The 26,533-nt window shown below is 39.7% G+C and overlaps 2 protein-coding genes across 4 annotated transcripts in view; both read left to right on the top strand.

Annotated features, from left to right (window-relative positions):
• cadps2 (Ca++-dependent secretion activator 2) overlaps window positions 1-20,128 on the top strand; it is a 219,976-nt gene extending 199,848 nt beyond the window's left edge. For 2 of the 3 annotated variants that reach the window (XM_052119448.1, XM_052119450.1), the window contains 5 exons: window positions 551-634; window positions 725-757; window positions 12,177-12,284; window positions 18,677-18,781; window positions 19,094-20,128. In XM_052119448.1, coding sequence (XP_051975408.1) covers window positions 551-634; window positions 725-757; window positions 12,177-12,284; window positions 18,677-18,781; window positions 19,094-19,264 — 501 coding nt within the window. In that variant the 3' untranslated portion in view covers window positions 19,265-20,128. The remainder of the gene's footprint in view (window positions 1-550; window positions 635-724; window positions 758-12,176; window positions 12,285-18,676; window positions 18,782-19,093) is intronic. The other variant, XM_052119449.1, reaches the window with a different exon arrangement.
• A 3,125-nt stretch (window positions 20,129-23,253) lies between these two features.
• LOC127638118 (fez family zinc finger protein 1) lies at window positions 23,254-25,847 on the top strand. Its single transcript, XM_052119475.1, has 4 exons — window positions 23,254-24,015; window positions 24,553-24,687; window positions 25,212-25,344; window positions 25,588-25,847. The coding sequence occupies exons 1-4, from the start codon at window positions 23,254-23,256 to the stop codon at window positions 25,845-25,847; spliced, it is 1,290 nt and encodes a 429-aa protein (XP_051975435.1).
• The last annotated feature ends 686 nt before the right edge of the window (window positions 25,848-26,533 follow it).

Below are 26,533 nucleotides of genomic sequence, written 5' to 3' on the forward strand. Positions count from 1 at the left end.
TCTCACTGGAATAAATGTGTAAATGTTGGTGGGTCTGTAAAACAAGCATTAAAATGTATTGTTTTTCAAATTATGCATTAGAATAAAAGTATTTTGAAATAATAGCATTGCAGGGTGTGAGTAATGGCGCAAAATATAAGTGTTTCATAAAGTCATAATCAGTCTTATTACCCGTGATTTGTGTGAAAATTAATAAAACAATCAGTTTTAGCATATCTAGAGTTTATTTCAAAACAGGTAGTATCATAATGTTTATTCCATGAGACTAGGTTGAAAATTATCTCGTTCCAAATCCATATGACTTTCTTTTTTCTTTGGAACACAAAACAGATTGTCATTTTGTCATCTTATTTTGTGTACTGCATATGAAAGTAAGTCATACAGGTTTGGAACAACATGAGGGTGAGTAAATGAGACAGAATTTCATTTTGGCTTTCATTTAGCTTTCCAGGTGTATTCAGAGGGGTGTAACTGTATTTTACCTTTTCAGTTTGTTACTTTGTAATAAATAGTTTCTTTTTGTCACGCAAACATTTCTTCTCTTTCACAGTTTGCAGCTGTTTTGGATGGGGTGTTGTCCAAACTCTCACGATATGACGAGGGAACATTCTTTTCCTCCATCCTCTCTTTCACGGTGAGTTTATCTCCTCCACCGCATCTTATTTCGGACTGATAATTTGTCAACCCATAGATATTTATCAGAACTTTTTTTATTGCTTCAAAGGTAAAGGCAGCAGCCAAATATGTGGATGTCCCTGTAAGTTCTGTTCCATTTGAAAAAGTAACTATCTGCATGATGTCGGCATGCCTTGTGTGAATATTGATTTTGCATGCGTACTGTGTGTGTGTGTTGTATTATATACTTAGAGAAACAGGTTCTCTATTCAGCTTTGCCAATCATTTCCATTTTTCTTTGTTTGATCATTTAAAAAAGGCCTAATGTGTATTAATTCACAATTACTTAAGATAAATATATTTTTGTATAATGAAAGAGGAATTGGAGCGTCTGAGAGCTGGCTGAGCAAAACTAATTAGCAAACCAATTGGCTTCAAATCAGTCTCACGATCTGCCAGTGTTGACAATGTGCCGTCACAAGCAGAGCGAGATGCTAATGAATCACCAGCAAACAGGGCAGTGATCAAGCCATGAAACAAGAACATGGCTGAGGGAAATACTGAGTACCCACATGTCCTCATGAACCAAGGCAACAGCAATGATAACAGAAGGGTTTTTTGGATAAAGCTATGAAAAAAAAAAAATTGTTTCCAAATAGTTTTATCTATACTGTACGTCCAGAATGTGCATGTCTTGTTCAGAACCGGTTCCTTATTTATTTTAATTTTAATGCAGGAACCATATAATTTTCAAGAATTTCTGTGCTGTTGCGCTTCTGGTGTAGTCCGATTCCCAAACAAATGTATCTTAGGAGCCGATTCTTTTGAATCTACAGCATGAAACATTTGATGCTTTTGGTATAGTCCTATTCCCAAACGAATGATTCTTATGAACTTGCTCTTTTGAATCAGCAGCATGAAACATGGTGAAACCAGTGTTGTTCGATTCCCGAATTACTCTAATTAGCCAGGGTTTTTTTTTTTATCTACAAAGCGAAACATTTGGCATTTCCTGATTCATGAACGAATAACTCTTATGAGCCAGTTCTTTTGAATTCTACATCGCAAAGAAGTGTTTCTGGTGTAGTCCAATTCTTAAACAATTGACTCTTATGAGCGTGCTCTTTTTAATCTGCAATGCAAAACATACATTATAGCACCCTGTGTAGTTCTATTCCCAAATTATTACTCTAATAAACCGTTTTTTAAATGATCTACAGTCTAAACATTTGCCACCTTCAGTATAGTCCAATTATAAAACAAATGACGCTTATGAGCCTGCACTTTTAAATCTTCCATCACAAAACATTTGCCGCTTTCGGTGAAGTCCGATTCCTGAACTAATGACTCTTATGAGCCTGGACTTTTGAATCTACAGCACAAAATATTTGCAGCATTTGGTGTAGTCTGATTCCCGACTAATGACTCTAATGAGCTGTTTGTAACTAAGTTCTTAGTTTTCGTGACAAGGAGGAAGCGGGAGATGGCAAGATCCAACACAAAGGGCTTTATTTCCCACAGTTTTCACAGTCTATATATCCCACATTTCAGTGGACACACTCAAATAATGCTTTTCAGAACAACACTTATCACACTCTGGAACACTCTGTCCGATGTGACCCAAGTGCAACCCCTGATACCTCTACCCATCCAACTGCGCACTTGCTACCAAACAAACCGAACGGAAGGGTCACAAATTGGTGCAAGCCAAACGGTGTGGAGAAGGCAGTTCTCTCACGGGATATTGGTTTTAAGGGGGTCTGCCAATAACTCTTTGTTAAATCCAGTGACGAATAAAAGCGAGCCGCTCCCACCCGATCAAATAGTTCATCAATCTGTGGCAATGGATACGTGTCAAATTTAGACACTGGATTTAATTTTCTATAATCCAACAGAACCGGACAGAGTCATCGCTCTGTGGAACCAGCATCACCGGGCTGGTCCAGTCACAGTGGGATTCTTCTGTTACCTCCATATCGAGCATGGGCTTTAATTCTTCGCAAACCACTTTTTTTTGGTGCTCGGGTAATCGGTAAGGACAACTACACATACCACTACCTCTGGTGTTGTTTCGATATGGTGTTTTATGAGGTTTGTATGACCGGAAAGAGGTAAGAACACATCTGAGAATTCTCTCTGCAACCGGGCCACGTCCGTGACCTGTGGCAATGAGAGGTGGTCTCCACAAGTGACCGGTGTGCCACAATTGGCTTTTAAGTTCACCTCTGGCCCGAGCTCCTCCCTCTCCTGTACCACCGTCGTCAAAGCCACGGGGACCACCTCCCTCTGCGGTTTAAGAGGGTAAGGTGGTACATATGTTGTGCTCCACCCCTATCCGTTCGTTTAACCTCATAGTCGACTAACCCAACTCACCGTGTGACCTTGATGTGGGTAGTAAAACAAGGACTTTATCTCCCTGTGTAAATTCCTATAGCCGAGCTCCCCTGTTATACAGCCGGGATTGACATACTTGAGCCTGTAGCAAATTCTCCTGTGATAGGTTCCCCAATGTGTGGCGTTTTGTTCTCAGGTAAAGAATATATTGAATTTCATTTTAACTGTTTGAAAGTCCCTCCTCCCAATTTTCCCTCACGATATCTAAACACTGCAAGGCTTACGCCCATACAACAATTAAAATGGGAAGAACCCTGTTGAGGCTTGCAGGACCTCTTGAACTGTGAATTACAGGGGTTCAAGCCACTTATCCCAATTCAGAGCATCTTCGTGCACAAACTTACAAAATATGTTTTTCAGGGTTTTATTAAATCGTTCGACCTAGCCATCAATTTGCGGGTGGTACACGCTTGTCCAAATCAATACCCAATAATTCATACAGCAGTGCCTTGAGCAGTGAGGATTTCTTTCGGAATCCCCACTCTGAAAATTATTCTGAAGAGTGCCTCTGCAAGACTATGTGCATAAATGTTGCGTAGAGGCACTGCTTCCGGATATCACATTGCATATTCCATCAGAACCAACACAAAGCGATGCCGATGTGTGGACCGCTCTAATGGCCCAACGAGGTCCATACCAATTATTTCGAAGAGGGGCAGGGAAACCGGCAGGTAGTGCAATCCCCGGAGTCGATGAGCCTGTATGGTAGGGGCTCCTCACTGAAAAGAAAGCATGGTGAAGATACACAGGAATGAGCGAGAGAGAGAGAGAGAGCGAGAGAGAGAGAGAAGGATCTGTGGTCCTCTGCCAGCTGGATGGCCATTTAGAGAAATGCCGGAGGTGGCACTGCACCCACTCTGCCATCCCTCTCAGAAGTCGAGCGATTAAATGCTCTGGTACCACCAGATTGATGACCTCTCCGACATCACGTTGCTCAGCCAGCAACCACATCTGGCAGGTGTCCTGGAGCTGTTGGGCAAAGGTGAACAGGCGGACGTGCTCATCAATGGTCATAGAGCAGAAGCGTTGGCGCTGCTGCTCGGGTGTCCGGCCGACCCATTGCAAGATGGCTTTTCTCAGGTCGGCGTACACCAGGAGGTTCTCCGCTGGTAACTGCTGCATGGCGAGTTGGGCTTCCCCTGACAGCAGTGGAATTAATCAGACTGCCCACTGGGTGCTCGGCCATCTGCATGCACCTGCTGTCTGTTCAAAGAGCTCCAAGAAGGCCTCTTGATCGTTAAGGGGGCCCATCTTGACAAGCAGAAACTGGGGTAGGGCGGTCACGGGATCCGGGGTCAAAGCGGCAGCACCCACCTATTGCAGCAAGCTCCAGAACGTCTGCCGGTCATCTGCTTGGGCCTGGCAGAACGCAATGAATCGCTGTCCATGCTCAGTGTGCAGCTCGAGGAGGGCCTGATTTTGCATCTGGTGGATACTGGCAGGGCCTTGGCCATGTCCTCCAGAGGTTATGTATCCATGGCGCCATTCTTCCTCCCTTAATTCCCGGGTTTCGGCACCAGTGTAACAAAGTTCTTCGTTTTATGACTAGGATCCAACTCATAGGGCTTTATTTCCCACAGTTTTTACAGTCTATATATCCCAATTTTCAGTGGACACACTGAAATAATGCTTTTCAGCACAACACACCTATCGCCCTCTGGAACACTCTGCTCCGTGCAGATCTCTCCCCCTCACTGGTCTCTGGCTTACTCTTAGAAGCCTGTCTCCACTCTCACTGCAATGACAAACAGCTGTTAGAGGCAATCATTGCCAGGTGATGATTCTTATCGTTCTCATCTCCTGATATCGCTCTCCGTTCACCACTCCGTTTTTTAGTTTTTTATTATTTATCTACAGTGTGAAACATTCACAGCCTTTGGTATAGTTTGATTCCCAAACTAATGACCTTATGAGTCTGCTCTTTTGAATCTACAGCACAAAACATACAGTGCCCAGTGTTGTTCGATTCCCAAACAAATTACTTTTATGAGACAGTTATTTTTGGTGAATCAAAAACACATATACATCAATCAGAGCAGTTACTGAATCAATCTTTTGCTGATGTGCATGTTATGCATGTCCAACCCAAAATTAAATAAGAACAGTTGAAGCACAACATTATAATACATTACAGTCTTTACTGTCTCTGAAACTGTCAATGTGTTTTTTTAAACTTGTACTTCAGACCTGTAAGATTTCAATCTGGCAGTGCTGTTACTGTTGTTCATATGACAGTGTGTGTTAAAGATACACATAAGTTTTGATGTAGCAAGGGGAATTTTGTAAAATAATAAATGAATTAATTAAATAGTTAATAAAATGTGTTGTTTATTTAGATTTTTATGTAATATATAGTTAGGATCAATTATTGGGTTGCATTTATGCCTCTAAAATTATGCAAACATGCCATTGCATGAAGAATTGTATTACATTTATTTTGGATTTGTTATATCTGCTCTGTAGAAATCTGAAATTATCTAATCATTTGGAAACAGAAGTACTGAAACAGTCATTAAGAGGAATCGGACCTGGACTCGTTAAATGTCTTAAGTTTCCTATCCTTAGTGTTTTTCTGCATTTTATTTAGAATTGATGATGATAAACAGTGTCACAGAAAGTATTTGGACACTTGAGCCACACTTAAAAATGTCTGAATGCATTACAATAAATATCAAACCAAGTGGCATTTGCAAACAAATTAATGATGCTAGGAATTTTCTCAGAACGAACCACACTTTTTGCCATTTGTTTCACATTCACTTCTATTGTAAGTGCCTCGCTGTAACACAGATTTTAGCTTATTTTTAAATAAATGAGGGGCGAAGTGAAATACATTTTTGTGGTAATTAACATTGACACAAATGCTGTTCATTGAGGTTCATTTGTACTAAACCTGGAACATTCCTTTCAAGCAACCAACAAAGTTTACAACAGCAAAGCCACCTAAACCCTTGATATCCCTTGAGTCAAGACCCCATCGCCCCATCTAAGCTCTTAGTTTTGGCTCTCTGAGGTGTACAGCGGGCCAACACCCCATCTTGCCCTCAAATTATAATGTAACTTCCACCTTGCGCTTTTGTGCAGAAGTAAGGCTGCACCACGTAAGTGCTTTTCACAGCTCCCACTGAAGCCAGAGAGGGAGGGAAAACCTGGCTGTGGTCTGGTCTTTGGCTCTAAACATTTCTGGGCTCTTGTTATGAAAGGTTAAGCTCCCCTGCTCCTTTGTGAACACTGCTGTTTTAGATCCGGGGCTTTTTGGCAAGACGCCCTACTGATAGCGCTCTGTTAACATACTTGTTCACACATTCACACCCATGGTAACACAACTTGAATCTCTGTTCTTATTAACACCACCACAACAAAGTATTTCTCAAAACTTACTGATTGTCAAATGTGCTATTCAAACAGAAAACACACTTCACACGCACTTCACTTCAGAACCACACAAACACACACACACACACACATACACACACACGCACTCACACACCTGCACCTGGACAGTGAATTAGGTAGTGGCAGGAAGCCAGGCTAGCAGTTCTGTGTAATTACTGCGCATTTCATCTCTCCTTCCCTTTCTCCTCCGTTTCCCATCCACAGCATTTATCCGCTCAGCTTAACCAGTCATTAAGCTGGCCTTAATCGCACCGTCCCACACCTCTCCATTTATTCATTCATACACTCACACCCCAGCCCACACCCAACTGCCATTTCATTGTCTGGCCTGATGGATTGGGCCTGTGGCCAGGTCCTCACTCGATGGCTTGGTTGGCATTTACAGGACAGTTTGTGTGAGCATGAAGATCATGTTTTGGGACCCTGTTTATCACACGGCTTTGTCAACCTGTTAGAGAGGTGGAAGGAAGTGCATTGGATTGGGTTGGAATTCCCATACTTTGATAGTAAGTACAGAATTAAATTAAGAACATACTTCGAGCGTTGATGAAGAATATTCTGTATTTATGCAGGTGTGTAGTAGAAATGTTTTTCCGGCAGACTGATCTCATGATAAGCAAAATTTTTACCAAACAACATTACATGATTCATTACACATATCTTGACAATACTGTGGTGAAATGTCCATTGTGTGGTGCTAAAAGCAATTTAAATGTTCTCCCAAACAATTTATTTATTTTTTCCTCTCCTTTTTGGCCCCAATTTGGAATGCCAAATTCCCAATGCGCTCTAAGTCCTCATGGTGACCTAGTGACCCACCACAATCCGGGTCCGCATCTGAGACCGACAATCCACACATCTTATGTTGCTTGTTGAGCGTGTTACCGCGTAGACGTAGCATGTGTGGAGGCTCACGCTATTCTCTCTGCTCATCCACGCACAACTCACCACGCGCCCCACCGAGAGCGAGAACCACATTATAGCAACTGTGAGGAGGTTAACCCAATGTGACTATACACACCCTAGCAACCGGGCCAACTTGGTTGCTTAGGATGCCTGACTGGAGACACTCAGCACATCCTGGATTCGAACTCACGACTCCAGGTGTGGAAGTCAACGTCAGTACTCACTGAACTACCCAGGCCCCCAAACAGATGAGGTTTTTAAGGTTAATGCTCTATCGAGTTTAGCAATTGCTGAAGCAACCACATAATTTTGTGATGCTTTTATGATGCTTTCGTCTCATGTGTCAACTCGTTTGCTCTTCAGGACAGGCTACTGCACAACTTGAACACTTGAATAAGCTTGTTAATGTAATGCAAATGTTAAAATTATTTGCCTTACAAGTCATGCGCTGAAGTAAAAGCATTTAGATGTTGTAAGATAGCATTATATGAGGAAAAAATTATGTGTTTATGAACTGATAATCTGCCGTTTTTTACTTTTGTCAGTTGTATTTTGTATTAATTAATCTGCAAATTTAAAGGTGCACTCAGTAAGTTTTTGCCAATTAAAGTTTTACACAAAGACATGAATAGCGTTTTATAGAAATATGATGAAAATGATGAACACTCAGATAAGATAAAGACTCCAGTCATATCAGTAATTAAATAAATGCTGTTTAATTTTATATTGAGTGAGCCGCCCCCTCATGGGTGCTGAACAACGCGGCAGTACAAACGGCAGTTCAAACTAAACAAATTAAGTATCCAGGATGATTGGTGTCAGTATAGAGTTTACTGGGATGTGCTAGAGCCAGCTAAAAACTTACTGAGTGCACCTTTAATATTTGAACCCCGATTTATTTTATGATGGTGCTGAATAAATCTAGTTAAATATTTTTCAATATTGCTCCTTCATATAGCTCCAGCATATTTAGCTACTTTTTGTTTGTAATTTGGAAAGCTTCTTTAAAGTAGTTTACCCAGCACTGCTACTGTCAAACCATTGTAGCGTGTTGTATTAATACAGCCAAAACACAATGAAACTGGGAAAACAAGGGCTTAAATACACTGGGGGCAAACAAGGGAACGAGGAACACCTGTGGAAACAATCTAGGGAAAAACAATCATAAAATGAAACTACAAAGGACTGCAAAATCTAACAGGAAACAGGAACTAAACAAGAATTTAAACAAATTTTCTGGAATCCCCTTTAAGAAGCAGATTCCAGACGCTCCACAAAAAAACTAATTTGTCCATGGATTGTGGGGGAAAACGGTGATTAGGGGGCACAAGGGGCAAACGGGCAGTTCAAGGGGGTATGGAGAGCAGAGGAACACAGGGAGATTTGAGACTGAGGCAGAAGAGTGAGGACCATGGAGACCAGAGCAGATCAGACAGAGGGCCAGGAGACCAAGGGGACCAGAGCAGATCCGGTGGATGGCCAGGAGTCCAAGGGGACCACCTCAAGATGGAGACCAGGTCAGGAGGTCTGGGAGGCGGCAGCAGGGCCGAGACAGGGCCAAGAGGCCTGGGAGGCAGCCGTAGGACAGGGACTGGGTCAGGTGACCTGTGAGGTGGCCGCAGGGCTGAGACAGGTTCAGGAGGCCTGTGAGGCAGCCGCAGGGCTGAGGCAGGGTCAGGAGGCCTGGGAGGTGGCCGCAGGCCGAGACCAGGTCAGGAGGCCTGAGAGGCGGCCGTAGGGCCGAGGCAGGGACAAGAGGGCTGGGAGATAGAAGGAACCGCAGGAGGAGTTGTCTGGGGGAGCAGGCGGAGCTGCTGGCGAAATAGTCTCTGGGGGAGTGGGCGGAGCTGCAGGAGGAATAGTCCCTGGGGGAGCGGGCGGAGCCGTGGGAGGAATTGTCTCTAGAGGAATGGGTGGAGCCACGGGAGGGATAGTCTCTGGGGAAGCAGCCGGAGCCACTGGCGGAATAGTCTCTGAGGGAGCAGGCGGAGCTGAGGGAGGAATAGTCTCTGGGGAAGCGGGCGGAGCTGCAGGAGGAATAGTCTCTGGGGGAGCAGGCGGAATAGTCTCTGAGGGAGCGGGTGGAGCCGAGGGAGGAATAGTCTCGGGAAGCGGGAACTGCGGGAGGAACTGTCTCTAGGGGAGTGGGTGGAGCCACGGGAGGGATAGTCTCTGGGGGAGCGGCCGGAGCCACTGGCGGAATAGTCTCTGAGGGAGCGGGCGGAGCCAAGGGAGGAATAATCTCAGGGGAAGCGGGCAGAGCCATGGGAAGAACTGTCTCTAGGGGAGTGGGTGGAGCTGCGGGAGAAATTGTCTCTGGGGGAGCAGGCGGAGCTGCGGGAGGAATAGTCTCTGGAAAAGTGGGCGGAGCAGCGGGAAGAACTCTCTCTAGGGGAGTAGGCTCTGAGTGTGGATCCGGGGAAGGCTCTGGTGGTGGGGGAAGGCTTTGGGGGCGGAGCCGTGGAAGAAAGTACAGGCAGAAACTGGGGAACAGAAGCCTTTCTTCTTTTCCTCCTCCTATGGATGGCCGAAGTTGGCACTGCTGGCTCTGGGATGGACGAGGCTGGCAACGCTGGCTCTGGGACAGACGAGGCTTCCAGCTCATTGGCCGTGGCAGGCGTGGGCATTGCTATGTTGGCCATGGCAGGCGTGGCCGTGGCAGGCGTTGGCTCGTTGGCCGTGGCAGGCTGGGGGGCAACCACTGTGTGAGGAGATTTAAAGCCCTCTTCCTCCACACCCACAGTGAAAGGTGATCCACTAACTCGCAGAGCCTCCTCCACAAACTCGAGGAGCATCCAGTGAGGATCCTCTGGAGGCATTAGCTCCTTTAGTGCACTACTGAGACCCGCCCAGAAGAAAACCACCAAAGAGCGGTCTAGATGGCGCACTAAATTCGCCGGCTCTAAGCTCTAAAAACTCACTGATGTGATCCTCAATTGGACGGTCCTCTTGCTCAAGGAGGAGAATTCTGTCAGCTGCTAGATTCATTTCGGAGGTCAGTCTTTCTGTGGTGAGGCAGGCGAGGATGGAGAATCTAAATGCAGCTTTATTAACAGCAAAGTAAACATGCTAACTCAGAATAAATATAAAGCTATATATGTTATATTATAATAACCTCAAACTGGGTTCCAAAAGTGAGTTAATTTGCTCACAAAAACTGTTTTAGAGCAAACATTGTCAGTCAACTAAAATGGCTGTTTGGTTGAAATTATTGTTTCTCTGATTTAAAAAAAAAATATATATATATATTTTAATGCCATTTCAGAGCAAATACACAATTTTCGAGTTATATATCAAATATCAATAAGTAGAATAATATAGAGCCATTTTGCACACTGCTAATGAAAACTCAAGAAAATGTAACAAAAATGTTTTCGTGGTGTTGCAATATACTGTGGTTCTTGAGCATTTAAACGTTTTCTAAAGCCTTTTGATTTCATAGCTGTTCTGATAAAATCATTGCAAATAAAATTGCAATTCATGCTGTTATCTTTTGTGCACACTGTGAATTAGGAAGCTTGCATGCTTCTAAAGATGACATCGAGGATACTTCAGAGGCTTTCGCCATTGTCCCTCCATTTGTTTCTTTCAAAGACAAATAAACTTATATTACCTATTAGCACACTACTAATAATTTTCCACAAATACATTTTCATACAGCCACTGAAAATAGGCAAAGAGTAAAAGATCGATCTTGGGATTTTAAGGATCAATATTGAGATATTTTTCTGTATTTTCTATCAAGCAATATGCCGTTGATGGCAATCAAGACACCAGCACACAGCTGTGAAAAGCCTCACAAGAACAGTAAGCAGAAGTTCAGGTGTCTCTTTGCTCTCTGTTAAAAAAGTTTTTTTTTCCAGTTTCCAAGCCCTCAACTACATCAGCCCATAAGTAATGGGTGGAAAACATGTCACAGCAATTACAGCACTATGGACATTTCATGTTTTAACACCGCCAATGGGAATTTTTCTACAGGTAAAAGGATTGCTTTTAGCTGATTTTTAGTGTCGCTGGTGCTTTTTATGTTTTTTTTATATATATCTATATAGCTATACCTGATATAAAAAAAAGATTTTTTTTTATCTCAGTCACAACACTTTTCCAGTAGGCAAAGATAGTGGTCTTGGCAAACAGTCAGTGTGTTGGTGTTTGTATTTGATTTGTTCAACATAAAAAAGAAAGAAATTAAATGAAAATTAAAATAATTTTTTGTTTGTTTTGCTGAATTTTACAACAGTGTTCTTAGACTTCATACTGACACCTATTGGCATAAAGTCAGCATCATGCAATGAAATGCAGAAAAATCCGGCGAATGTAACTGAGATTTAGTAACTCTACATTAATTATATTATATACATTAATTGTTGGTCAAATGTGCTTTGCAATCCCCAAAATGAAGGCTCTTGGGGGGCCTGGGTAGCTCAGTTGTAAAAGACGCTGGCTACCCCCCTTGGAGTTCGAATCCCAGGGCGTGCTGACTCCAACCAGGTCTCCTAAGCAACCAAATTGTCCCGGTTGCTAGGGAGAGTAAAGTCACATGGGGTAACCTCCTGGCGGTCAATTTAATGTGGTTTGTTCTCACATGGTGAGTTGAGCGTCAATGCCGAGAGAATGGCGTGAAGCCTCCACACGCGATGTCTCCGTGGCAGCGCGCTCAACAAGCTATGTGATAAGATGCACTGTTTGACAGTCTCAGACGTGGAGGCAGCTTCGATTCATCCTCGCAAGCTGGATTGAGGCGAGTCACTACGCCACCACAAGGATTTAAAAGCGCATTGGGAATTGTGCATTCCAAATTGTGTGAAAAAGGGGGAAAAATCCACCCCTCTTATGAATTTAAACCTGTTGCTTCCTCTTTGCAGAAACCTGGTACAGATCTAGCAGACACCTACATCACCTTCGTAAGGCAAAACCAGGATATTCTGCGAGACCGTGTAAGCGATGAAATGTACTCCGAGAAAATCTTTGACGTAAGTTCCTGCCACTCAGCAGCAAGCTGAAGCTATTCATGTGCTCCCACATGAATGTTTCATAATGCCTGATCTCCAAGAAACACATGTTTGAATTACATTCTAAAGCTCAATACAGTTCCTGCAAATTACAACTACTTCAACTAAATGCAGCTCTATGTGTTGAAAAAACTAACAAATGCACTTCTGACTGCTTGTTTAGTAAACCAAGTATAACAAACATATTTTTAACAGCTAAGGTTCATCATCACCTAACATTGGTGTGTGATGCATAATTGTGGCTGTGGCGATAAATATTCACTGTATTTTTGGGAATCCGCAGATTGCCACTTTTTAATGATAATAAATGTAAACAGGAGACAGGTAATGCGATTGGAACACGACACAGGCCGGATTCAAACCTGCATCTTCCATATGACCACCATGGCTCAACTAACTGCTAAGCCATGACTCCAACCATTCTGAGTATTTTAGTATAGCGGAGTAAATTTATCAATGTAAATAAATAAAAACCTACTAAGTAGGCGATAATGTGTGGTCAGCAGTGTTGGGTAAATTACTTAAAAATAGTAACCCACCTGATTACAACCCCTGGATTTGCGAGTTCGAATCCAGAGTGTGCTGAGTGACTCCAGCCAGGTCTCCTAAGCAACCAAATTTTCCCGGTTGCTAGGGAGGGTAGAGTCACATGGGGTAACCTTGTCATGGTCGCGATTAGTGGTTCTCGCTCAATGAGGCGCGTGGTAAGTTGTGCATGGATCGCAGAGAGTAGCAGGAGTCTCCACAATGCACAATGATCCACGTGATAAGATGCACAGATTGACTGTCTCAGAAGTGGAGGCAACTGAGACACCAGGATTGAGGTAACCGCTTCACCACGAGGACCTACTAAGTAAAGGGGATTTAAAAATAATTAAATAGTAATCCACTAAAAATGAATTAATTATTTAACAAAAATTTAAATCAGATTACTTTACTGATTGCTTAATTAAAGGTTATCACATTACTAATTACTTGCACTCAGTGCACTCATGCACTCAGCACCACACATTTCTCCATCATAGTGTCTCATTTCGAGGCCAAAATTCATGTATTCTACATATATAATATATTAGAAATAAGTATAAACCTGTACTAACCAGGTACTTAAAAATTATTAAATTAATTGAAAGTTCAAAGGTTTATTTTCTTGAAAACTGAAAACACTGTGTCTCTGTGGCACTATAAAAAAAATACTGCTTGTTTTAAGTGACACGTTTAGACCCGTCCCCAACATTACTCGTCCAATGCCGTTAGTTGGGGGCGGGTCTATTTGTTTGTTTGCTCAATGGCAGATGAGGCAGTCATTTTAATCTGATTATAAGAATGCTTACACAACATTTTGAATAAAAAATGTATTAGATTACAGTAACTATTTGCTTTGTAATCGGATTACACCCAAGCCTGATAAGGAGATAATTCATAGTTTATGAGAGACATTTTACCAGAATCAAGTATTCCAGAAAGACATGAATTAAAAACATTCAAGTCTCATTCTGCCCCTTGTTATTTGTTTTATTCAGATGTTTTTTCAAGGTCAATTTTATAGTGCAATTTTCTTCCTTCTTCCTAATCTCTTCCTCTTCTCTCAGTCCATCTTTTTCTCTGATTCTTTTCTGCCTGTGTTCTTAGCCCCTCTACTCAGCTGTGGGTATTGTAGAGCCGTGAAAGGGGGTGGTGAAAGTTTTTGTAGGAAGAGCTTGTGAGGCCTCATCAAGAGCACTCATCAGCCCACTGTGACCACTTCCAGTGCTCGAGCACTCACTCAGGGCTCCTGTTGACCTGTTTACTCTCAAACAATGCTGGAGAGAAAGTGTGTGTGCAGGTGGAAATGCCTCCTTAGTTCTCCAAAAAATGAAAATTCTGTCATTATTTACTCACCCTCATGTCATTCCTAAGCCGTATAACTTGCGTTCCTCAATGGAACACAAGAGGAAAACCTTAGAAGAATATTGATGCTGCATTCTTCAATAAGATGAAAGTAAATGGCATTGAGGTTGTCAGTTCCTGAACATTTTGCCTAACATCTCCTTTTATGTTCCACAGAAGATAGAATGTCATATAGCTTTGCATCAACATGAATGTGAGTACAGTAAATAATGACAGAATTAAAATTTTTGGGTGAACTATCCCTTTATTTTTGTTCTAAAACAAACTGCTCATTCTTTTAAGGAACACAATTTCAGAGACTGTAGATCCATAGTATGACAAACACACACACACACACACATGCTCACACAACCCTATCACCCTGGTAACTCCAGACCAGATTGTCTTTTAAAATGTTCTATTCCGAGCCAGATTGGAGAGATGTAGTGTTTGATGGCTCCTCTTGATTTATTAGACCTTTGGCAACGGCACTGTATGGAAACAGGCGAGCGGAATGGATGTGCCCCGCACACCGGCAGCCCCTAATGTGTGTCACACACACACAGTCATGCACCAGGAGAGAGCGCAGAGAGCGAGGTCGCTATGTGTCATCGCAGAAGCTTCCTTATCAAACAGCCTGTGCGTGTGTGTTTGTGTGCACATTTGTGGTGTTGCACGTCTCTTTATAAGTTTGCGAATTCATCAATCTGTTCAGAAACACCTGATCTGATTACACTTAAATCTTCAGATCTCTTGGAGCTTAATATTCAGTTAGCAATAACTTTTGGAAGTTTTTCGTTTAGCTGTTTCTGCTTTAAATAGGGGAGTCCGGGGCTAGTTGTCCCGTTTTTTTACTCCTGTGGGTATTTCACAGGGAAGGTTTTTTAAGTCCATTTCTGCATAGCCACATACCTTAAAGTCTTGGCTACAAAAAAAGTTATTGAATATTTTTACTGTTCTTGCCCAGAGAAAAAGAAAAATACGGTTCATTGACCTATTGGCATATTGTCACACTATATGGGGCAAGTTTTCACACTGGAATTTGCCATTACACCAGTGCTGTAGTTTTCATGTGAACGTTGGGGTGTAACAAGGAAACATGTCCCCACAATCACAACCACCAAACCAAATCTACGCTTCTCTTCAAATCTATACCAGCAAACTACCTATTACAGGCTTTTCTACAAAATATAAAAGGTCAAACCTTTATGAAGCACAAACCGATTCATTTATTTACATTTATGCATTTGGCAGACGCTTTTATCCAAAGCGACTTACAGTGCACTTAATACTGGGACAATTCCCCCAGGGCAACCTGGAGTTAAGTGCTTTGCTCTAGGACACAATGGTGGTGGCAGTTAATACTGTGCTATAGAAATTGAAAGTATTATCCATAACTAGCATGTTTTTTCAACTTTTGGAGGGAATAATGTCTCAAAATCCATGTATGTGGACATCATGTTTATCAGCACGCTGATATGTAGAACATTTATGAATTTTTTAAAGTGGCATATCAAACAAAACCAGAGATGCTACTCTTTTCACCCAAACCGATTTCATTGAAATAACTTTTGTTGGCTCTACAACTGTAGAAGTGCGTCACGGAAATTGACGTCATGTTGTTGTGTCGCCAGAAGTTTAACCCTTATATGACAGTCTAGATTCTTGCGCACAGTCGGTTTAAATTTGTTTAAATTATGTGTTGCTCATTGCGAATCCAAAACACAAGCGCACCAGGTTAAAAAAGGTACGTTCTGAATGACCTTTTTTTTTTTTACCCAAGATTTATAACAAAAATATTATGTGAATGAAAATTTACTTGAGGGAAGAATTCACAAAAATTATTCTAATTAAAGGGGATTTTGAATTAGGTGTTTGAAACCAGCATATACAAAACCCATATTTGCGCTATTGAACTTTTGCCTAAAAATATAATTGTTACTGTGCTACAGCCCTTGTGACAACTTCCTCGGTGTGACGAATAGCCCTGTTCGCCCCTATATTTCAGTCCATTTTTCATCCAATCACGCACTCCTCTGGCTGTTTCTTCTTAATGGATCTAAGAGCTTGTGTACATCAGGCCAACGACTGTTGTGTACTGCTGAACCTGAGAGAAGATGCATTAGGAAATAAGAAAATCAGTCACCGCATGCCCTTGCAGGCTGTGGTCTGTTTGTCCAAGGCTGTAAATCACAGTGATTAAGGATGCGATGAGGAATGCACGGCGAGGAGTAGTGGCCCTCAGCCTGGTCACAGATGCCGAGCCTGCCCTCCCCTGCCTTTCTAATGAACCAGACAAGTGGACACTTAAGCATGTGATTACCGACATGCGAGACGAAGATTCGTCTGGCCACTGCTGATATGGAGAAATGCATTGCTCCTTCACTTTCCACAATTAGGACCATCGTCATCTGTTTCCCCAGCCAGCCTAAGTGCTTCAATTAAGCGCCATCTCATCTTCTGTTTTGCCCACTTTGTTAACGGCAGGAGCGGATTTTGCTGATTAATCTTGTGCTGTTTGGGATAATTTACGCACCAACTGCAAATTTGAAATTAAATATGCATTAAGTAAACCTTTATGGCAAATAAGGTTCAAATTAGGGCTGCAACAACTAATCGATAAAATCAATAATTATTGTTAATGGAAATCATCAACAACAAATTTTATTATTGATTAGTTGTATATATGCGGCAAGCATGGAAAAGCTCCATCAGTGAAGTCACTTTACAGCCCGTTGAAAAATGTGTTGCGTGAGAACTCATTTGTAAAACAATTGAGACAATTTGAAGCATAAAAACACGACCCAAGTTGTCCGGCGCACGAGCACTTTATAAACATAAAAAAAAATCATAATAAGCATACAGTTTAATGTGGAGCATTTGCTGCATCAGGTGCGTTGACAGAGGGCTTGTGCTATTTGATGCATGGAGCTCTAGGTTTGATGTGCTTTCATGTGCACAGCTCACAATTTACTGATATTTACTGTTTTATAATGTATACTGTTTGTTTTTACCACACGCGTGTCTCGAGAAAGGGAGTGCAATCACTTTGATTAAACTGGTGCAACATCATACAGTGTTTTCAGTTTCAATGTACTCAATCGTGCCGCTTTCATGGATATCACACTGGTTTTTAAAGTGTTTCAGATGTATTCTCCTCATCCTGTCAGTGCATGTATTACAGGCAAAGATGCTATTTTCAGTGCAAGAGTGAATCTGATGATTGCACTGTATTAAACTGTATATAATGCAAATTATAATGTATAATAATGGTAAGGGTACTGATATTTGATAGTCTTCCTGATAATGCCAAATGTAATGTCTGATTTCACAAGTAAATTTAAACCATGGTAAGCATTATTTTACTAGATTAGCATACACATATTTTTTTAAAGAAAAGTTTAGTAACATGTAATCAATAACAATACTATTTTAAAACATACAATATTCATTTAAAATACTTATAATGTATGTTATCTATGAGAGTGCACAAGCATATGTATCTAACATAATTATGTATTTTTCAGCTGGGCAGATTTATTCATATTTCTATTCTGGTGTCACCATTGCCCTCTGCTGGGCTGATTTTTTTTGTCCCACTCCTTCCCGACTTTTTAATGAACTGTACTTTTTAAGTTTTACAAGTAAAGGAAATGTTTTGCTTATGTCCTGAAATTAATAATAACAATATTAAATATTCAGGCTTTCTTCAAAGTTTAGTGAGAGTCTAGATTCGTAAATTCAGTATACAGTAAATCAGACCAAATCCTTACGCTCTATAATTTCTGGGTTATTTTTTAAATTATATTTTAATAAAATACAGGAAATAACATTTTGGTATTTATCCGATTAATTGAAGAAATAATTATTAGTTGTAGCACTTGTTCAAATTAAAAGTAGATACAAGGGAGGTTCGGTGAAAACAGGCCGCTAAGTGATATTTAAAAAACAAAAAAAAAAAAGATGATGCTTTGGCCTTAACAATAACATCATACTCTGAGCATCAAGTGAATATGGACAATCAATTCTCCATCCTTTTAACTTTCAGCAACTTGAGCTAAAGATTTTGAAATGTAATGCGATCTGAATGCAAACGGATTTAATAGACATGGACTGGTGTCAGAGAGTCCTTATGCACACCAATGTAGTAATATCATATTGCAGAAATGCTTGCCTTCTGAATTTCTAATTATACAAGGTGTCCTCGGGTGCATCGAAATGTACACGTACAAGGGTGTAGATTTGGCTTGAACATTTGGGGGGTGTTGCAGCTTGAAGCATTTACTTGTTTGCATTAATCATGGTATAAATATTAGGGGGGTTGTACATACTTGTTCTAAGTATAACATTTCAAGATACCATTTGGGGGTCTTTTTATTTGCTTAAAGAACTACATCTGCAGAGATGATTTATTTATTTTTTTGCATAAAATTTTGATGTCCCCTTTAGGTCAAGGGTTGTCTTTTTTTTCCTCATGTCCACAGCAATGGTACAACTCTTTCATGAAGGCAGTTTGTGTCTGGCTGACAGACAGGCTCGACCAGCAGCTGCATGTTTACCAACTCAAAACTCTCATCAAGATTGTCAAGGTAAACAAAAAAAGTGAATACAGTGTGAAGACTGAAATTCTGTTGATGCTAAATGACCATGACAAGAGTGTCAAGTTCAGTTTGGCTGCACAAGGAATTCCATTACCCAGATAATAAGAGATTAATTAGTACATGAGTGCCGTTTCAAGCAAATCCCTGATGTATGATTTTGAACAGAAGTCAAAAGAGAAATTGGAAAATGTACCTTAAATTATTTAATTGTTTCCTAGTTTATAATTATGTGCTGTTCTGTGAGGTTTTTTTTTTTTTAATGTGTGACTGCTGGCTTTTTTCTATATTTTTGTTGTGCAGAAGTCATACCGTGACTTTCGGCTACAAGGCGTGCTGGATGGCACTTTGAACAACAAGAGCTACGAGACCGTTTACAACCGCCTCACTATCGAGGAAGCCACTGCAGCCGTGTCTGCCACTGATGGCCTCCAGGGCATCACCATGCGGGACAGCGATGAAGAGGAGGGTTAACGTTCCACCTATACGGGTTGTCATTATCTCAAAGGCGATACAAAAAGGCCAAATTCCAGCTCTCCTGATTGGAGCTTACGCTTTATGCTCCCCAGCCAGTGCTATGGTGCCCTTTTGTCTAAGCTGTGGTTTACAGATGTCACCATGCTTTTAAAAAACTCTTACTGGCCACTTACAGACAGCTCCAGTGTCCGTGTCTCTGTCATTTTGTAATTGATGTGTGGTGATATGGTGGCCCATCACGTAACAAGGCAGGTTTGAACCGTGATTGTCTGATGTGATAGCAGGAAGAAGGCACATTAAGGATTAACCAATGATATGGGTTTGTAAGTGTAGCATAGAAATGCTGTAATAGCTAGAAATACAGACTGTGAAGGAAGTAGCATTGGCTTGTGTGCTGTTTTTTGCATCAGTTTGGGATCTTCAGGCCAAAGCCCCAAATATGATGGATGAAATGCTAGTTGTTAACAGTTTATTCAATGAAATTGTGCCACTGTTTCAATCAATAGCTATGAGCTGAAGTTCAGATTCTTCTGTAGAAGTAACAGTCTGGTGTGTCTAGTATGTTGTCAATGTCCAACTATGTTGCAGATAAAAGATGTCATTGAATTAAAAAAAGAATTGTATATTTCTATTGTCTTTGTGCACCTGAGTTTGCCCAGGTGTCTTTTAAGAGTTAGAATTAGTGTTTTAATGTCACTTCTCTTGTCTTTTATTTGGGTTTTTTCTATTTAAATTTGACACACATGAAAACATAGTATAAATTGATTTGTTGAAAGGCTGCATGAAACCGTTCATGAAGAATTATGTAAGCTATGTTGAAACTGATCTTAAGCAAAAAATAAATAAATAATAAAAATAACTTGAAAGACATTCAGTCCACCTTATCCCAATTTGTTTTATTAATGTTTATCTATGTTCTACAGAAGCATGTACTAACTTACTAAATGCATGTGTAGAGCAAAATCAAAAGATTGTTGCACAACATTATGCATAACGGAGTTGTATATTACGACATTATAACTTGTCAGGGTTGCAATATGTTTTTAAGCTCGAAAGTAACAAGATTACTAGATATTTTTCTGTTGGACTACCACATTTAATATACATACACTACCGGTCAAAAGTTTTAAAACACTTACTCATTCTTTATTAAAAATGTATTCACAAATTTAGAATAGTAAAGTCATCATAACTATGGAATAACAAATGGAACTATGGGGGAATTATGTTGTGACTAAAGAAAATCAAATCTGTGTTGTATTTTAGCATCTTCAAAGTAGTCACCCTTTGCCAAGAATTTGCAGACATGTACTCTTGACATTTTCTCTACCAACTTCTTGAGGAATCACCCTGGGATGCTTTACCCATAATGAACCATAATGGTTCTCATCTATGTTGGGCACTTAATTGGCAATTTCAAAACTTTTTTTATATATATAAAATGTTTGATTTATAATTAAATAAATTAATATGGTGGCAAATTAATATTTTTGTCTACAAAACTAATTTTAAACATTTAAGCATATGCCTTCAGATCAAAAGATTAAGATCATGAGAAACATTTCAGTCAAGTGTTTCAAACCTTTTTACTGGTAGTGTATAAAACAAATAAAAGAAACTCTGATATGTCACTGATATTATACATGACCAGAATATACCCCCTTAGACGGTATGTATTTCGTAATGTTTTTATGCTTAAACTTAATTTTAATTGTTGGGTTTCGTATTGAACGGGTTGTGTGCAGTTTTATGATTGTTCAGATCTGTATATTTGTATCATTTTATTGTGCGTGACAGAACAAATTATAAAGAAATATATGGCGCCATGCAGAAGAATAAGCTTACCATAAATGCAGCATTATAGTCTTTGGATGTTTTCCAGACTTGTTACACAAAATACGACTATAATAATCATTGTAAGCAGTTACAATAACAAAAATGAGAGAAAATATACTGTATATTATACATTTATTTATCGACGACATTTAAAGCAAAAAATATTTTTAAATGCACAATTTAAAAAAAAATCTTGTATTTTGGCGCTGGCTGTGTTTACTGTGCCAGAAAATTTTAACATCTTGAAACGGCATTGTGCAAACTCTTTTTAAATCATATTAATTGCTTTTTTTTATAGCGAAAGTGTATTTTTCTCGAACCAGATGAGCTATAATTAAAAACTAGACCGTAAAAAATATTTGACGGTTTAAAATGATCGTCCCCGCAATGAACTAACTAAAGTCGAGATTGTCACAAATATCCGCAGAATATTTCAGGCATATTTTCGGCAGGATGCAGTGTTTTAACTCCTCAAATTCACCGTGAAAACACGTCACATCATGGCGGAAAAGAAACAAATGTTAAGACGCATTTGTTACAGAGGACATATTTTCTCGTTTTGATTAACACAGCTGAAGAAATCCGAGAAGCAGCATATGACAACAGTGAGGCGACTGCTTATTATGTTGAAAATCTCCAAATTGCTGGAAATTTGATAGCCTACCCATCTGTTTCCAATTGAACAACAGTCAAAATTAGTGATGTTCTACAGTCGTCCTGAAAACACAAACGTTATAATTTTAGCGCCATTTTCAGTTGCCAAATAATGTAGGCCTACATTTCAGAATAAATATGCTAAACGTAAAAATATTGAAAGCAGGATACGTCCCCAACGCCCTAATTTTCCAAATATGTTACCTTTTAACCGAATAATCCTTCAAGGAAGATTTCTTCACATGGAATTAGTGTCAAAAGTATTTCACAGTAGCCTATCTCACTCTCTCCTCGTGGCATGATCTCAGCTCCTTGGAGGTGTTTTGCTGTTAATACCTTGCGTTTGGCTCACAATTCCCACCTGAAATGTCCTCAAGAGTTTGCGTTTGTAAACGAAGGTCGTAGATCTGATGTGAAATATAGCCTAGCTTTTCCTGAAGTCAGTGGTTTTTTATGTGCGCGTGAAGTGGCGCGAAAATGTATTGGCGGCATGACGTCTATTAATTATTTCCAGACTTTTTACACTAAATAACACAATAATAATAATGAAACAAATGAATAAAAATAATATAGCCTAGCTTTTAATAAAACAAGATGCCAAATAAAATGATTGCAAAATCAGGTATGCTAATGGTCGCGTGAAGTTTCTCTAATGACAAATAAATGCTTTTTTTAAATAATTATCATTTACATTCCAATATATGTATTCGAATTGTAAGTTAACGCCTAAATAATTGACAATTTAATCATTTGGCATATAGGCTAATTGTCAAATCAAGTGCACTATATCCAACATAGGCCAGTGTCCATGATATTTACAAGTCAATTCGGTGTTATTCAGTCTTTGTTTACCTTCTACTACAGGTTTTACCAATAATGCACTACATAATGCAAACATCCCGGCCCGTGCACCAAACTAACGTAATCGTTAAGGTTTGACAAAATTTGACATAAAGTGAAATACTGTAAGGTTGAGTTTTCATATGTCAAATGTTGACAAACATGACGCATGCAGTGACCCCAGCAGAGCGCGCGCCTGTATTTTGCGCGAAGTAAAAATGATGTCACAGCGAGTCGCGAGGGGACCGGAGATTCGCCAAACGCTTTACAGTTGAACAAGACGCGCGTGGTAATAAAGATCACCTTCTTGAGTTTGTCACCCACAGCAGTGTGTAGGACAATTGCAGAGAGAGAGAGAGAGAGAGAGAGAGAGAACGCACTAGTGATTGATACAACTAAGTCGAGCATCTGGCTGCTTTACGTGTCTTTGACTTGCGCACGTCGAGAGCCCGAGTTGCGCTATTGACAAAACACGCTTTATTGAGCAATCCGGGGCGGACATAAGTGCTGATTGTCCGCAATTGACAAGCGGCGGAGCAGCCGAGGGGGCCAAGTAGAGCAAGACTGCGCTTGATGATGTCTTTTCTTGCGGGTCACTGAGAGGATTCCAACTTATCTACTTGCTTGACGCAGGTAAAGGTGTTGCGCTCAAAGTCATGGACAGCGCGCTGTACCACTCAGCGGGTATATTTGGCGCCCCTTCGTCTTCGGGAAGTTTAACGACTGGAGGAAGAATGATTACCAGCTCCAAGCCTCTCGCTTTTTCGATCGAAAGGATTATGGCCAGGACGCCCGAGCCAAAGTCAATATCGTTCCCGAACTTGTTTCACGCTCCCGTGGGGAAAGCGGACCCCAAGCAGCCTCCCGCCCCGCTGCACTGCATGATCCCCCTCATGCCGCTCGCCTGCGAGCCGCCTCATAAACTTCACATGAATGGATTAGACGCCAATCACTCCGATGCTTTTTCTTACAGTACGAACGAATTGGTGAATTATAAAAACGAGCAAGATGCGACACCCGCCATCGGACAATACAAACTCTTTCGCCCACGCGTAGTGAACCAGTCCTCTTTCCACGCTATGGGCGCCGCTGTGTGTTACCTGAACTGCGGGGAAAGTGCGTGTCCGCCTCACGCGGGTCTGGTCAACTTTCACCCCATGGCTTCGTATCTTCTCAACAGCCCTCTGCACGCGCGTCAGAAGAGCCTCTTTTCCACCGACAAAAGTAAAACAGGCAACGGTGCGGACAGGTTTCCTCAGAACGTGTCTTTCAAGGAACTTTCTCAGACTCATCTGCACCATTACATGAAGGAGAGTGCGCAGATCCTGTCGGAAAAACTGTTCAAGAACTCAGCGAAATTAAGCAGCGGCTCTCCTCAAAACAAACCAAAGGTGTTCACCTGTGAAGTTTGTGGCAAGGTGAGCAGAGCGACATCGAACTAGGCTGTCTTCTGTTTTGTATATATATATATATAGATATAAATCTAAATATATTATTATTAATATATATATATATATATATATATATATATATATATATATATATATATATATATATTATTCATTATTAGGCCTATTATATATATAATAATAATAATATATAATATATATATATATAATAATATATATATATATATATATATATATATATATATATATATATATATACAAAACAGAAGACAGCCTAGTTCGGTATATTGTATATATACACACACACATTATTAGCAATATATATATATTATTATTATTATATATATATTATATATATATATATATATATATATATATATATATATATATATATATATATATATATATATATATATATATATATATATATATATATATATATATATATATATATATTCAATTATGTATTTATTTTTTATTTTTTTATTATAATTATTAATATATATAGGCTATTTATATAACACAAAGTGCATTTCAAATTTCCAGATATTCAACGCACACTATAATTTAACGCGACACATGCCGGTTCACACGGGCGCCAGGCCGTTCGTGTGCAAAGTTTGCGGCAAAGGATTCCGACAAGCGAGTACTCTCTGTCGCCATAAAATCATCCACACTCAGGTAATACAGCGCACACAAATAACTGTAATTAAATGACATCGTTGGTGCTGTTGAGGCAACTGACTGTCAATTTAAGAAAATGTATCACAACTGCAATTTGTGTTGTTTATATCAAGGCTGTCGGTCATATATTAAATGTATCAAACCTTATGCTATAATGCGTGTCAAAATTGTGTTTTCATGTTAAAAAATGTTGTAATACATTTGTTAAAAGCCCTGCCATTTTCCTTCACTTTCAAATATTTATTTTTTACTTTTATAATATTTGAGAAAGTGATTTTTTTTTTCCTGATGAGAGATTAGTTTTAGTTTCAATAATAATAATATTACAGTAATAACAATAAAACCACCTAATGTTAATAATAAAGGATTTAATGGTTTTTATTCATTTTTCGTCTTTCATACTGTGATGCACCAGTTTATCATTCACATTAATATGACTTTAATTGTCAATTAAATCAGTGCTATTCAATGACGGCACAAGCTGTGTTGTGTGTATTAACGTTTCATCTGTTTCTCTGCAGGAAAAACCACATAAATGCAACCAATGTGGCAAAGCTTTCAACAGAAGTTCAACTCTTAACACCCATACAAGAATTCATGCGGGATACAAACCTTTTATTTGTGAATTCTGCGGCAAAGGATTTCACCAGAAAGGTATTGGAAGCCTGTTTTTAATGGGGTTTTATAATATTTAATTAAAATTAGATAGATAGATAGATAGATAGATAGATAGATAGATAGATAGATAGATAGATAGATAGATAGATAGATAGATAGATAGATAGATAGATAGATAGATAGATAGATAGATAGATTTTTGCATAAAATATAATATTGGGTTTGGAGCCTCACATTTGTGTGTGTGTGTGTGTGTGTGTGTGTTTTTATTTTTTCAAGGTAACTACAAGAATCACAAACTGACTCACAGCGGAGAAAAACAGTTCAAGTGCAATATCTGCAACAAAGCTTTCCATCAGGTGTACAACCTCACATTTCACATGCACACGCACAATGACAAGAAGCCTTTCACGTGTCCAACATGTGGCAAGGGTTTCTGCAGGAACTTTGACCTTAAAAAACATATTAGGAAACTGCACGACATTTCCCTGGGACCTCGCTCACCATCAACACCAACTGGAAATCTGGAGGGTCAGTAAAAAAAAGCTGTGTTAGGTTAATCCATAATATTAATACAAATCTATTCGCGCATGCAACTTTAAATTTTTTTAAATGTGTTTTTTTAATCATAATTTATATGATTTAAGCGACCGAATATTTTGGTCTACAATCATTGTTGAAGCTTGTTTGTGAATGGTAGATTATGATTTCATAACTATTTTACTCTCAGGAAACGACAGTCTTATTTATTTGAACCGGTACTGTTGTCATTAACTTAAAGAGAGTAATAGAAACACGCATATGTAACATACATTCTTGTGACCACTGTGTAGCCTATTTTACCCCCATTTTATACGTTTATTATTTATACAGTTCTTTGTATTATCTATATGCTGTTTGACAATTGTAAACGTTTTGTTAAATCAATGTGAATATATATGCAACGTTTTGTTGAATATTTCCAATGACATTTGGTCTGTCAAAAAGATTATACAAATATGATAAATGGGGCAAGAAAGCAAAATAAATAAACCATATCTTATGATATTTTTCTGTGTTGAATAAATGCATATTGCCTTTTTTTTACAGCTCTCTAAATAAGATTTTTGGGAATAATTGATCGTATCTTGGAGACGACAAAATAAATATGCTAAAGGGGAGATTAGCGTCCTCGTTTATCATTCTTTTTTTTGTGTGGGAAAATTAATTAGCCTAATTAAGGAAG

This window comes from Xyrauchen texanus, chromosome 46 (genome assembly GCF_025860055.1).
Source record: "Xyrauchen texanus isolate HMW12.3.18 chromosome 46, RBS_HiC_50CHRs, whole genome shotgun sequence".
Lineage (NCBI taxonomy): Eukaryota > Metazoa > Chordata > Actinopteri > Cypriniformes > Catostomidae > Xyrauchen > Xyrauchen texanus.

Coding starts and splice junctions, on each gene's coding strand:
- LOC127638118 (XM_052119475.1), top strand. CDS start 23,254: ATGGACAGCGCGCTGTACCACTCAGCGGGTATATTTGGCGCCCCTTCG. Junction 24,016..24,552: donor CCTGTGAAGTTTGTGGCAAG/GTGAGCAGAGCG, acceptor TCAAATTTCCAG/ATATTCAACGCACACTATAA. Junction 24,688..25,211: donor ATAAAATCATCCACACTCAG/GTAATACAGCGC, acceptor GTTTCTCTGCAG/GAAAAACCACATAAATGCAA.